The following is a 14933-nucleotide window of genomic DNA, read 5'->3' as shown; positions in this document are numbered from 1 at the left end:
ACCACCTCCCACTAGGCCTCACTCTTAAAGGTTCCACTACCTCAGTATTGCCACACTGAGGACCTAAAGGTCTAACATGCAAATCCTTATGGGATAAACTAAGTCTAAGCCATAGCAAAGTTCCTGTTGTAGAACTTGACCTAGGCTAGCTATCAAAAGAAAGAAATAGATTCAAAAACCTTGATCTAGGAAGTCTGGAGTAGATATATGTATAATGAATATGTAAGGTGGTTAGGTCATAAAGATGTTAGGGGAAGAGAGAAACTTTTGAACTGAACCTTCAGTGATTCTTGGAACCTAACACAAAAACTCAAAAGAACCTTGCTATCTTGGAGGAAAATAGAGAGCAGCAAAGCTTATGTCTTAAATAAGACAGTGCATAAGTACAGGTCAGAATTTTCCTATAACATAATCATCCATGCTAACTGAAATTTTAAAAAAGGAAGATAATAAGTTTGGTACTATGAAGTTTAATTTAAAAGTAAAAATTGAAATTAAAATGTCTTGTTTCATTTCTTTCTAAAATTACTTAGCTATTTGTTTTGAATTCCTAAGAAATACTAATGTAAAATGATAAAAGTCAGTTGGTTTTCATACTTGACAGCAGCATCAGAATGCCAAAAGGAAGATTTGCCTTCTTTCATGTTTTACTACTCTAAGAACTGCATAATTTTTTTTTCTGAAGAATCAGAAAATGGCTAGCAAAGGAAGAAGAGGGATTATTTCCTGGAGTTTTTCTCTGGATCTGTGCTTTGGTGGTTAACTCTAGAATCATAGGAAGTTCATCTCATTTTCCTGGTTACCCTGGGATTCCTTACATTGAGAGTAAGTTAATTAATGGGATAAATATCCTAATAACTCACTGCATGAATGATAACAATAATAAGGGTAGGAGTAGGAATAAATAAAAGACATTGAGCACTTTGTGTTCCTCACAGGAAGTATTTTACATGGATTAACCCATTTAATCAGTGCAACAACCCTGTGAAATGAGGTCTATCATTACCTCCATTTCACAGAAGAGAAAACTGAGATGGGGACAATTTAACAACTTATTCAAGTTTATACATGTAACCGTTGTGGACTGTCATCTTTAAAGGAGGGGTCCAAAAACCAGTGAGTGGCAATCTACAAGTCTTAACCTCATAGATTTAAGGGAATGATCCCCATTTGTCTTTGGATAATAGTAGAGGAAGTGGCTAAACCAATGTGAGACTGGATTTGGGATTTAGTTTTTCTTCTTTAGTTACTTGATTTTCTTTCCTCTCTATCTCTCCATCTCTTTGTCATCTGTGTTCACATTAATGCTGAAAATAAGTCACCCCCAAAGTCAGGTGGCTTACGTACAAAAGCTACATGAGAATTCAAAGCTTGGTATTCTTATGTTTATGGGTCTGGCTAAAGCTTGACTTGGAAAGCTCTACTTCATGCTGCAGGTTGATTGGGTTTGCCTCCAGGCTTAATTCAGATTAGATTATCTCAAAATATATTGGGTTTTGACAAAAGCCAAATGCTTTCTCTGATAAGTGGATGCTGATCCATAATGGGGGAGGATGGGAAAAAATGAAGAAACTATGATTAGGCAAAGGGGAGACAGAGGAGGGGAGGGTGCATGGGGACAGAAAGATGGTGGAATGAGGTGGACATCATTACCTTAGGTACATGAATGACTGCACATATGGTACAATGATACATCATCTACAACCAGAGAAATAAAAAGTTGTGCTGCAATTGTGTACATGAATCAAAATGCATTTTGCTGTCATATATACCTAATTAGAATAAATAAATAAATTTTAAAGTGAGCAATACTTATATATATATATATATATATATATATATATATATATATATATATATATATATATATAGTTTTGAGACCCACCCATTCTGAAGGATCACTTTCTCAGTGCAGATCACCAGAGCACAAGAGGATATCATGTCTGCTAAAGCAAGCACATAGGCAAGCCCAAGGTCAAGGGGCTGAGAAGTACACTCTTCTCACCATGAGACTATGGCTGAGATGTACATATTTCATTATTCCATAGCAGGACCAAAATTCAATCGCTCCCACCCTCTCATCACTTTAATTGTTGTCATATCTTTAGCTCTTTCTCTTCTCATCTTGCTTTGTAAATGGATGTATATCTCATCTATAGTCATTTGGTTTTTAATATCTGTGTTGCTCCCTACTGTCTCAGGTTTCCAATTTTACTTTCCTTGAAATTTCCCTGGTGTCTAATACAATACCCGTCACACAGAGAGCACTCAGCAAATGATGGTGACTGCCTGCCTTTTTTTAAAAGCACATCTGGAGAGACACTAAAGGCACCTGGGATATTGCACAGACTTGTTAGCAACCTGACTTAACCCAGATGGCCCAAAGACTACAACCACCATTACCTGAAGGAATGTTCTCTGGTAATGAAGTCAGCCAATTCTGTTTAAGTTTATTCAGAAATTCCATGAACATAAGTTAATCATAGCACCATTTATATGAACATACATCCCTCTGAATCCAATCTTATGAGGCTTGATTTCTTTCTTACCCTTCTAATCATCACAATGAGGTTCTTGAAATTTTTCTATAAGTCAATTTGAAGGAGCGTTTCTTTCACGAATAACACCACCCAATATTGGTTATTTTTAGGCTTTGTGGTCTAATATTGGTTATTAGACCAAAAAGTCAGTAGTGCTGGATATAATACAGTGCTATCCCCACATCTTAGTCACCTTACCAAGTAGTTTAGTATGAACTCTTGACTTCCCAGATCAAGTATAAGCCTGATACTCTAAGTGACTTGGCAACTTCCTGACAAATCCCATGGTGTTGGATTCTGTTCACCAGGTGCAATGGTCTCAAAGCTCAGTGTTATCTGTCTGACAGCTCATATAATATTTACAGGTTGTTATTCGTGAGGAATTTTAGTTAGCCATAAAGATTTTCACAGCTATGGCAGACATTAGAGGTCTCATTCATCACTCTTGTGACCTTCCCCTCTGGAATGTAGCCCATCTGTCTTAGCTGTTGAAATCTTTATGGAAAATCTGCCCATCTTTGAAAGTTTAGTAAGTGATCTTAAAGTTTTCATTGAATCTTTACTTTCAATATATGACATAGACATATAAAGAACTATTCTTATTTTAATTCAATGTTTTCAAAAGTGTTAAATTTAACTTGGCCTTTCAGATAAGTGACAAAAAACTTACTCTTGCTATAGAAACTATATGCATTACATCAAAAGAAAAGATAAATCCTAGAGAAAGCAATAGCAATGGGGAAAAATAACAGATGCATTCATACATACACATTCAGTCTTAATAACTACATGAAAACTTAAAAATGGTATTATAGGGCTGGGGTTGTGGCTCAGTGGTAGAGGGCTTACCTAGCACATGCTAGGTGCTGGGTTTGATCCTCAGCACCACATAAAGATAAATAAATTAAGTAAAGATATTGTGTCCAACTACAACTAAAAAATATTTAAAAAATATATTATAATCTTGATTATGACTTTAGAAAGTGGAAATAAGTTTTTCAAATAATTTAACAGTATAAAGAATACCCTGGACAGGCAAGGTGGCACATGCCTATAATCCCAGCTACTTGGGAGGCTGAGGTAGGAGGATGGCAAGTTCAAAGCCAGCCTGAGCAAAATCAAGGCCCTAAGCAACTCAGTGAGACCCTGCTCTAAATAAAATACAAAATAGAACTGGGGATGTGGCTCAGTGATCCAGTTCCCCTGAGTTCAATCCCCAGTACAAAAAAAAAAAAAAAAAGAATATGGAAAGTTGGAAAGACTTGAACTACATGGGAGATCAAAGACTTGAAGAGCAAGGGAAAAGGACAAATAATCCTCAGATGTTGCCCCTTTCCACTTAGATTTTCCTCTTTTCAAACACAATTTCTCAGATGCTTTGTTAGGACCTAGATCTGCAACTTCCCCTCTGTCTTTTACCTCCTTCAACCTCTGTAATCTGATCCAGACATCACCATTATTGTGAAATTGCCCTATTGCCGTCATTAGTGCTCCTGGGATTTACATATCTTCCTCTTCTTCACCCTCATTTCTTTGAAGTCATAGTTGGTCATACCTTGTCAAATAGGTTGTCCATGTGTTTCACCTTACCTTATTCTAGTTTCTGTATTGTTTATTATTTTACTCTGTTCTATTGCTACCACTATTTGGAGGCATCCCTTGAAGTACAGTTTCCTTGTTCTTTGTCCAGTGTTGGACAAAATACCCACCCATCCTTTTATTTTTATTTTTTCAGCTTTATTGAGGTATACTTGCCATACCAAAAAGCTATGCAATTTAATTAATTTGAACATATGTATAAAACAATGATGCTATCACCACAGTCAAGATAAAGCATATCCATTGCCCCTCAAGACTTTTTCTGTCCCTTTGCTTTTGGTGTGCATAGGTGTGGTAAGAAAACTTAACATAAGATCTACCTTCTTAATATTTTTAAGTGCATATCACTGTGTTATTAACTATAAACACTATGTTATGTTGTACAGCAGATCTCTATAACTCAGTCATCTCATTTTCACCCATTGAACAACACCTCCCCATTCCCTGTCCCCACATGCCCTGGAAACCATTGTTCCATTTTCCGATTCTCTAAGGTTGAATATTTTTAGATATCTCAAGTAAGTGTAATCATGCAGTATTTGTCCTTCTGTGACTGACTTCACTTAGCATGTCTTCAAGGTCCATTCACAGTATCACAAATGATAGGATTTCATTCTTTTTAAAATACTCCGTTGTGTGGAAATATGTTATATAAAAACACTTCTCTTTTTACATTCCCTTCCTTAAAGAGTCCAGCTATTCTCATAGCTTCAGCTATCTTTCTAGTGCTTATGATATTATCCTCTCACTTAAGTTTGGGTAAAAAGACCCACATTCCAAATATTTTAACATAACTGTGTCACTTATTTTATTTTATTTATAATTTTAGTTTTAAATAGACACAATACCTTTATTTTATTTTTATGTGGTGCTGAAGGTCAAACCCAGTGCCTCACATATGCTAGGCAAACATTCTACCACTGAGCTACAACCCCAGTCCTGTCATTTATTTTAAACTCACCTCCCAACTTACTAATTTAAATTGGAGGTTTCCACCAGTGAACCCCCGCCCCCCAATTGCCGGGCAACTAAATCTTAAAAAAATAGTCATCTGTGACTTTTCACTGTACTACACCTGGGTACCAAATTCAATCAAGAATTACCTCTCAGCTCCACTCTCCTACCTATAATCCATGTATATGGTACCACTAGAACCACCTTCTTATGTTTTTATCATAGTAATTATAAAATAGTTTATGGCCCCCTATTTCCCACTGTATGAAATATAAACTAATCTATTAATCATTCATACTGATGGAGGATCTGTTGGGCAGATGCCATTGGTCTAAGAAGTAGAGATGTAGAAAAAAGAACCATAAGTTCAACCAATTAGATAGCATTCAAAAGCATTTGTCTCTGTCATTCTTTTTACTACATGTGGCACATTAATAGTAGCTAAAAGTGGATTCAAGATCTGAAGGTGAACACTGTCCAATTGAAGCAGGGAGGTTGAGTCTATAATTATCATCTTCCAGACAATATCTCATAGTTATGTGATTTATTTGTATAGTGATTAACACTTTGCAAAACAATTTCATATTGATTTTACCATTTTATCCTGACAGCATTTCAGTGAGGGAGATATTATTTCCATTTTGCACATAAGGAAAATAGGGCTTGGAGAGAGAAAGAAAAGACTGTTAGGATCATGAAGTGGTGATGGAGTCAGGACTCAAACCAAGTTCTTCCAAATCGGTGCTCTGTACATTCCACTTGATCTCAAGACACAGGATTAGGCTTTGAAATGGAAAGTCAATGCGCTGAGTGCCTTTTTAAATTCAAGGAATTTATAATTTATCTGGGATTGTGAGAGGAATGTTCTCAAATAATCCACTGTATCAAGCAGTATATCTAATGTTCCTTGAGAACTATACCAACAAAATACCACTTACCTGCAGAAAATGGATTTCCCTCTGTGACATGGATCAATAAAGAAAGACTTTTGCTGGTAGTAGTATAATTTATATAAAAGGCCTTTAAAATGTTCATAGAATTTAATCAAGTAAATATACTTCTAGGGATTTTGCTTAAGAAAATTAACAAAAAAGTGTGCAAAGATTTATCTACAAAGACGTTCATTGTGGCCTTCTGTTTATTTTTATTTTTTCTGTGGTCCAGGGAATTGAACCCAGAGGCACTCTATCACTGAGATCTTTTATTTTTGTTTTGAGACAGGATCTCTCTAAATTGCTAAGGCTGGCCTTAAACTGTGATCCTCTTTCCTCAGCCTCCTGAGTTGCTAGGATTACAGGCAAGTTCTACCATGCCTGGCAGTGAAAAACTGGAAACAATCTAAAGGTTCCTAAAGAGGGAATTTCTTCAAGAATTCATGGTATATGAATTATTGGAATATTGTCTGGACATTAAAAATCTGTTGTAGGCAGACGCAGTGGCACATGCCTATAATCCCAGCACTTCCGGAGGCAGAGGCAGGAGGATCCTGAGATCAAAGTCAGGCTCAGAAATTTAGTGAGGCGCTAAGCAACTCAGTGAGACCTGTCTCTAATAAAATACAAAATAAAGCTGGGGATGTGACTTAGTGTTCGAGTGCCCCTGAGTTCAATCCCTGGTACCTGCCCCCACCAATAAATAAATAAATAATAAAGTACCTTGATGGATTTTTTTAAAAATCTGTTATAACCCAGCAAGCCTGCTCTTAATCATTCACATTAGAGAAATTAAAACTTATGCTTACACAAAAACCTGTACATGAATGCCAATAACAACTTTATTTATGATTCCAAAATAGTGGAAGAAACCTAAATGCCATTCATCTGTTCAATGGATAACTAAGCTTTGATACATCCATATAATGTAATACTACTTAGCAATTAAAAGGAACAAATTGTTGATACAGCAATATAGATAGACCTCAAATGTACTGTGCTAAGTAAAAGGGACAGATCCATTCATCATGAGATTTCATCACAGTGCTCAGAACAGTGAGCAATTGAAAACTCATGCACTGTTTACTTCAGAAATTCTCTGTTTAATATTTTTTGACCACAGTTGACCATGAGTTACTAAAATGTAAAAAGCAGAAAAAAACTGTGGATAAGAGGGAGCAACTATCCTAAAGAAGAGGAGATGTGAAATAATGCAAGCAACTGTCTACATTACTGAGCATGGAGTTTTGAAAACATGGACAAGAAGCATTGGGGTCATGTACAGAAGGACTAGAGACAATAAATGAGGTGACATTAAGATGTTAAGAGCCTTGGATACCAAGGGAAGAAAATTGAGTTTGTATTCAGAGGTATTTTGGAAGGTTTTTGAGTCAGGGAGAAATCCATGTGCTCTAAATAGTACTTATGAGAATTTAATCTATTAGTGTTCTACTGAGTAGCAGAGAAGCTAGGGAGAACCTGTAGAAGATTTGAGGAGGCTACTGCCTCAGTTGGAGTATAAGGAAATGTCTATACTTTACCCCTCCATATCTACTCTCCACATTTCCCTGTGTTGCTCTGGGCCTTGGGAGGTTGATTTGTTTGGGCTGCATGAAGAGTACCCCTAACACTCTTGGCTTCAGGTTGGCTTTAGTGGAGCACCTTGGTAGAAGATGGTGGAATGATGGAGAATGAGGCTGGAATGCCTATTCCATAATTCCTTCTCTGCCCACTTCTCCTGAAAATGATCTTGTCTTATGATCTTCTTTACCTAATGCACATACAAAAAGGTTCGCTTGGGACTAGGGTTGTGGCTCAGCAGTAGAGCGCTTTCCTAGCACATGTGAGGAACTGGGTTCGATCCTCAGCACCAATAAAAATAAAATAAAATAAGTTGTGTCCACCTACAACTTAAAAAATATATTTTTTAAAAAGACTCCCTGTTGTTGATATTATCCTTTATAATTTCCCTACACTCTGCACACACCTCTGTGAACAGCCCTTTTATTAAATTCTGCTCACCCAATTTGAACGTGCCAGGACCCTGACTGATACAATCACATTATAATATATGTTCTTCTAAACCAAATCCTGGTTTTCTGTTGTTGTTTTTGTGTGTTTTGTTTTGTTTTGTTTTGTATTTTTTGTACCAGTGATAGAACCCAGGGTAACTTAACCCTTGAGCCACATCCCTAGTCTCAGTCCTTTTTATTTTTTATTACAGGGTCTTATTAAATTGCTCAGTGCCTCACTAAGTTACTGAGACTGGCCTTGAACTTCAAATCCTCCTGTCTCACTCTCCCTAGTCACTGGGGCTACAGTTATGGACCGCCTCTCCTGGCCCCAATCCTATTTAAATAATAAAATCCTTAAGGACATGGGGCATGTTAAGATTTCTTTCCCCACCACACTTCACCCTACCTCACCCCACCTCACCCAACCTCACCCCACCTCACTCTTGCCTACACCTATCTAGTAGGGACCTGAGCACATATATATTCAGTAAATACCAGTTGGTTGATTTTAATGCTGGAATAGAGGTGTGCTCATTTAAAAATATTCTCAGAGCCTAAAATTATATACAAAGCATTAGGAACTGCACCTTTCTTATTTACTGAAATAGCACCAACACTTTGTTCAGGGCCTGGCACATAGGAGATATTTATTCTGTAAAAATATGTTGTATAATGAATGAAGTAATGTTAGATATTGTTTTATTTCTTTCCGAATTGGGACTCTGTTTTCATCTTTATCAGGTGAAAATAAGTCTTAACTTCTTTGAAATTAGCTTCTCTGAACTGATCAGATGAATTATTTTGGACATTTAGGACAGGACTGATGGTGGTTATTACAGATCATAGGGAGGCATATTTTGACCAGAATAAAAGGAAGCTGTTTCTAATCATCACAAAAGCTTTAGGAAATTCAAAAGAGCCCCTTCAAAATGTGGTGACAATGAAGTTGTTCAAGCAGCTCCTGAAAAATCATTTGGTGGAAATGATATAGAAGGTAAATTTAGAAATCAAATATAGCATAGAGAATTTGGTATAGATAGCATTACAATCCCTTTTAAGATTTACTTATTTTCTCATTTTTTGGCAAATACTTATTGAAATAAGTAAATCTTAAAAAGGATTGTAAATGCTATCTATACCAAATTCTCTATGCTATATTTGACTTTCTAAATTTACCTTCTATATCATTTCCACCAAATGATTTTTCAGGAGCTGCTTGAACAAACTTCATTGTCACCACATTTTGAAGGGGCTCTTTTGAATTTCCTAAAGCTTTTGTGATGATTAGAAACAGCTTCCTTTTATTCTGGTCAAAATATGCCTCCCTATGATCTGTAATAACCACCATCAGTCCTGTCCTAAATGTCCAAAATAATTCATCTGATCAGTTCAGAGAAGCTAATTTCAAAGAAGTTAAGACTTATTTTCACCTGATAAAGATGAAAACAGAGTCCCAATTCGGAAAGAAATAAAACAATATCTAACATTACTTCATTCATTATACAACATATTTTTACAGAATAAACTATGTGCCAGGCCCTGAACAAAGTGTTGGTGGTATTTCAGTAAATAAGAAAGGTGCAGTTCCTAATGCTTTGTATATAATTTTAGGCTCTGAGAATATTTTTAAATGAGCACACCTCTATTCCAGCATTAAAATCAACCAACTGGTATTACTGAATATATATGTGCTCAGGTCCCTACTAGATAGGTGTAGGCAAGAGTGAGGTGGGGTGAGGTTGGGAAAAAAGTTCAAGAAGTATTGCCTATTGCATCAATATATAATGAATCCATAAAACCATAACTAAAATTTGCCTACTTCCAAGGAGTCATGTACCAGTAGCTGATAGTTAATGACTTTCTCTTAACCCCAGAGTTGAGTTTTTCTATTTTATCTCTAACAGAAGCTGTTATTTATTTTCCTTGTCCTTTTCCCACTTTTCTTGACCCAACTATATTATCAAGCTCCAAGTCCAACAAAGACAAGAAAAGTAGAAAGATTAATGAATGTATTTGGGTTGGAATTCCAGAGAGTGCTCTTTTGGCATGCTTTAAATAACATTAGCATTCTTTTTAATTTTCTGGTGAGGCCCTTGTGTCACTTAAAATATGGCTTAACACTGGGGTGCATCACTTGGCACATTCTGTTCATTGTACATTAAAAAAATGGTTGAAATCAGAACTTCCTCTTGATAACATGGCCTGTATTCGTGATTTTCAAAACCACCTTGGGCACAATACTGAATCCTGTCACCTCAAAGGAGGAAAGCATTTATAGGCAGAATTGCTACCCTTTCTTGCTCTTAATAATATACTGTATCTGTAACGCAATGGGGAAATTCAGAGGTTGATTTTGGAATAAATAAATTCATGTGTAGTTTACTATTTAAATTCAGTAGGTAATACCCTATGGTTCTGGTGCTGTATGATAATAAATGATTTTTACACTCAAGAATCTGAATCACAAAGCTGCACTGGATTTACACATAGTGGTTATAGAAACATCTGTGTAAGAAAATACCAAAGAATAGACTAGTGTCATATAAAAACTATTAGCCAATAAATCTGCTTTTGATGGGCTACTAAAAATGTACACATCAGGCATGAATGATGTGTGTGCCTATTACATAGGCTAGCTTTGTGAAGGATGGCAAGCTTCCACTGGTGCACAGAGATAAGAAACAGCTGTTGTTGGCGTCAGCATTACTGCAAGAAATGAAACAATAATTCTGGGGCACGCTCATAAGAATTACCATATATCTGATCAACTTTTGAATAGATTCAAGACCAGAATCATCTGGTAGCCCCAAATGAAATTGCCGACAATCCTTTAACAATCTCTAAGGAAGGAGCACTGAATCCAATCCCATAGAACCATCGTCCTACAGAGTGTTATTTCTAAAGCAAGTAGTTCAGTCCAATGTATGTGCATGTGTGGTGATGGGGCAGAAAAGGAATGGGGGAAAGCTATTGTTATTTTTCTCTTTTTGTTGTGTCAAGGACATTTTTGAGTATAAAATTTAGAGTTTCAAATGATGAGTTGCAAAGTAGTTGCTTGAGTGAATTTATAAAATGTCAGTCATCAAAGGGGAAAAAAAAATTTTTTGGCAGTACTGGGGATTGAGCCCAGGTATACTCTACTATGGAGATACAAAACTGTCTCTGCCTCCCTTAATTGTTTTTGGAAACAGGGTCTCACTAAGTTGCCTAGGCTATCCTTGAAATTGTGATCCTCCTGCCTCAGGCTCCCAAGGAGCTTGAATTACAGGTATATGCCACTGTGCCTGGGAGAATAAAAACATCTTTAAGGGAATAAAAATGCATTGAATCTCACCATTGGATCTATTTGATAATTACCAATAAACAAAAAGGATTTTTTTATTTTAAGGAAAAAAGATTAACGATTAAGAATTCCAGTTACAAAAGCTCAAAAAGTTCTTGTTGATCTGGAAATAATATTTTTTAAAAAAATATCTTTTGAAATCATTTCAACCATTCAGCTCAAGAATATTCTGATAATTCCTCTAGCTCATAGTTGGGATTTTTCTACTTTTAATGTTTAACAATGAGAAGTCAACTATAGATACTCTATGCATTCCTCGGCTGGGCACCATGGATTTCCTTCTGTCTCTTGCTCATTATCTATTTGAAGGTTGTTTCTTTCAGACAGAAAGCTCCTTAGCCAGGCTACACAGCTCACAGACCTCTCCAGCCCACTTCTCTCTGAGAGGTACTGAAGAAGAGTGTAGGAAATCAAACTGAGTCTTCTGCTACCATAGGACATACTGGTATCCTATAAATCAGAAAGAATTTCTGGACCATATAGAATGGCAAAGAAGTGGGAAAAGATAATGAGAGAAATTGTGCAGCCTCAGTCCACTGAGACCTTTAAAGAAAGAATAGCTATTCTTTTCTCAGTTTAGGCATTCATAAGCTGGTTATTCACAGCCAGTAAGGATTGGACCAAATGTGCTCTGGAGTTCTCTTCTTCCTTTTATGATGCTGTAGTTTTAAGAAGAGGTACACTGCGCAGCGAGAAACTATCCACATTGATTTTTGGCTATCCACATTGCTTTCTGCCAGAGAGGTTTTTAAAATTTTGTAACATCAGACTCTGACCAGGTAGGTTAAGGAGTCCAGCCCAAGTTCTTAAATCAGGGCTTATTTACTATGTGAACTAATTGGGACAGGAGAACTATATCCCAAAGAAGAAAAAAGGCAAGAGGAGAGTGGGCAAAGAATGAGAAAGGCAGGAGGGAGGAGAGAAGAAAGGAATATACAAAGGACAGAAATTAAAGGTGAGAGACTACTTCAAAGCAACAGCTAAATGTCTTTTTTCTCCATATTAAGAATTTCTGTCTGCCAAAATGAAAAAAAGCATAATTAGCAGCTAAATACAAATCCATTCCTATATCATTTAAGTGACATATCTACAAGGTACAAAGCAGCTTTTCTGCTTAAAGATTGAGTGATTTGAGCCCTCTGTTACTCTATATAAAACAAAGAAGCTGAAGTTTCATTACCCTTAAATTGTCTGGAAGTGGGTAAAGTTAACTTTTTTTAGAAGCTGTTCTTTCATATTATACAGTGTAGTCAAGGATATATTAGCTTTGACGTTTTCTTACATCTCAATACACTGTGGAGTGAATTTACTGTGAGAATAATTTAGAATGGAGCTTTTCATAAGAGGAAATAATGGTCAGCATCAGTTGTGCTTCAAATTATTATTGGGATGAAATTTCAGAAAATAAATATACATACACATCAAATTACTAGATGTCAATAAGAATGTTTCTTATATTTTTTTTTATTCCTGATGATATTCTATGTTTCTTAAAACTCCCATCTCTTAAAACTGATTCAGGAGGAAGGGTTTATTATTAAGGAAATGTTACAGTGCCTCCCAAACATGATTATTTTGTCTTTAAAAGAAAAAAAATCAGATCAAACAGTTTATGAAAGGTATTTTTAGAGGTTCAGCTTTAATAAAAAACCATTACAACATAAATCTTAAAAATATAATTATAAAAGCAGCTAGGCATGGTAGCACACTCCTATAAATCCCAGCAACTCAGGAGGTTGAGGCAGAGGATCAAAAGTTTGAGGTCAGCCTCATCAATTTAACAAGATCCTGTCTCAAAATAAAAAAGTACTGGGGATATGGCGCAGTGGTTAATTGCCCCTGGGTTAAATTCCTGGTACCAAAAAAGATAGATAGATAGATAGATAGATAGATAGATAGATAGATAGATAATTAAAGGCAAACCAGATGTAGTGGTACACAGCTGTAATCCCAGGTAATTGGAAGACTAGGACAGGAGGATTGCCAGTTCCAAGACAGCCTGGAAGACTTAGTAAGACACTACTTAAAAACATTTTTATAAATAAATAAAAAACAGGGTAAAGATGATTGATTTGACTAATACTCAATAAAGTCATTATAAAATAAATTCTAATTATGTGTAACATATATACGCTATATATGCTTTATGTATATTTATTTATATATTTGTCTTATATATGTGTGCGTGTATATATATATATATATAAAATATATGACATAGAAAGTATGTGAAAATTTTATTACTCTCTGATGCCAGGTGCCATTCTATCAGTTTTGGGTACCTCATCTAATAAGATCATATTGATTGGCTGATATTTTGAGGCACCAATTAGACATAAAACTTGTAAATGAATTTGAATTCTCCTTAAGCCAAAAAGGAAAACAAGCATACCTGAATGATGAATAGTATTTTAGCTTCAATAATTTTAGAATGCAAATATATCATAAAGGGATGTTTCAGACACTAAACTAATACAACACAGTCAATCAAATATTAAAAGATATTGAGAAACAACAACAGGAAGTATTACAAGAAACATACCCAGTGGAGATGCGTAAGAGAAAACCCTCGTCTACTCATTCAGTTTCTTATCGGTTCTATAGGTTTAGCAGTGGAAAGCCCCCACCCCTTTGTATTTATCTTTTTGCCTGAATGAGTTCAATTTCACTTAGATTAGGAGAGAAATTTCAGAACAGCAGGTTAATCCATCCTGTCTTCATGGGCAACTGAGCAAACAGACCAATATCAGTATAAAATTGTAATTCTGGAGATTAATGTTGTCTTTTCTATTTTTGGTGAATTTGACCTCCTTCACTTTTTTTTCTCTTTTTCTTTTTCAGCTTCTGTCCAGGGTCCCTGGGAGAGAGCCATCTCACCAAACAAAGTGCCCTACTATATCAAGTAAGTTGAAAAATCATATTCTTAAGGGAACATTTATTGTAGCTAATCCATGTATTCACAAGTGAATTTATTTTTAAAATACATCATTAGCCTTGCCTATGATACCTATTTCTTTCCTTAGAAAGCTTGGATAGTAAACTCATGCTAAAATTAGCACTGTAAATTTGCTGATGCAATAGGAAACTACTTTTAAGAAAAATTCATTTAATGCAACATATATATGGTATGGTTTGAGGGGAAGGGATCCATAATTTTCACAATAGAACAAAAAGCTCCTGATAATATTATTGATGGTGGAAGTGAATGTTTCACAGAAAGCTATTCATCTGTTTTAGGGATTATTCTCATGTCATCTTCAGAGCGATACAAACTTCTGCAGTTGTATGTGCACAAACTGTTTTAGGTAAAAGAATCCTTCATGTATCCCAAAGGCAGAGAGTAGCAGTCCTGGATTTGTAGAGCTTAGGTGTTCATTCTTGATATGTAGCACTCAGTATTTGTTACCTAGTAACAACATCAGAGTGGTACTGTTTTCTGGGATCATTTGTGCCAGTCAAAAGAATAGTCAAAAGAAGGATGTGTGAAATATGAATTATGATGCATTAGGTTGACATGAACGAGGGAGAGGAGAAAAGATATTGAGTTATT

The 14933-nt window shown here is 35.8% G+C and overlaps 1 protein-coding gene across 5 annotated transcripts in view; it reads left to right on the top strand.

The window, feature by feature from the left end:
- Dmd (dystrophin) overlaps positions 1 to 14933 on the top strand; it is a 2011337-nt gene that overhangs the window by 1784417 nt on the left and 211987 nt on the right. For all 5 annotated transcript variants that reach the window (XM_077107047.1, XM_077107046.1, XM_077107045.1 and 2 more), the window contains one exon: positions 14225 to 14285. In XM_077107047.1, the coding sequence (XP_076963162.1) occupies positions 14225 to 14285 (61 nt within the window). The remainder of the gene's footprint in view (positions 1 to 14224; positions 14286 to 14933) is intronic.

This window comes from Callospermophilus lateralis, chromosome X (genome assembly GCF_048772815.1).
Source record: "Callospermophilus lateralis isolate mCalLat2 chromosome X, mCalLat2.hap1, whole genome shotgun sequence".
Lineage (NCBI taxonomy): Eukaryota > Metazoa > Chordata > Mammalia > Rodentia > Sciuridae > Callospermophilus > Callospermophilus lateralis.
Note: the sequence above shows the minus strand (reverse complement) of the source record. Positions and strands in the feature narration are given on the sequence as shown.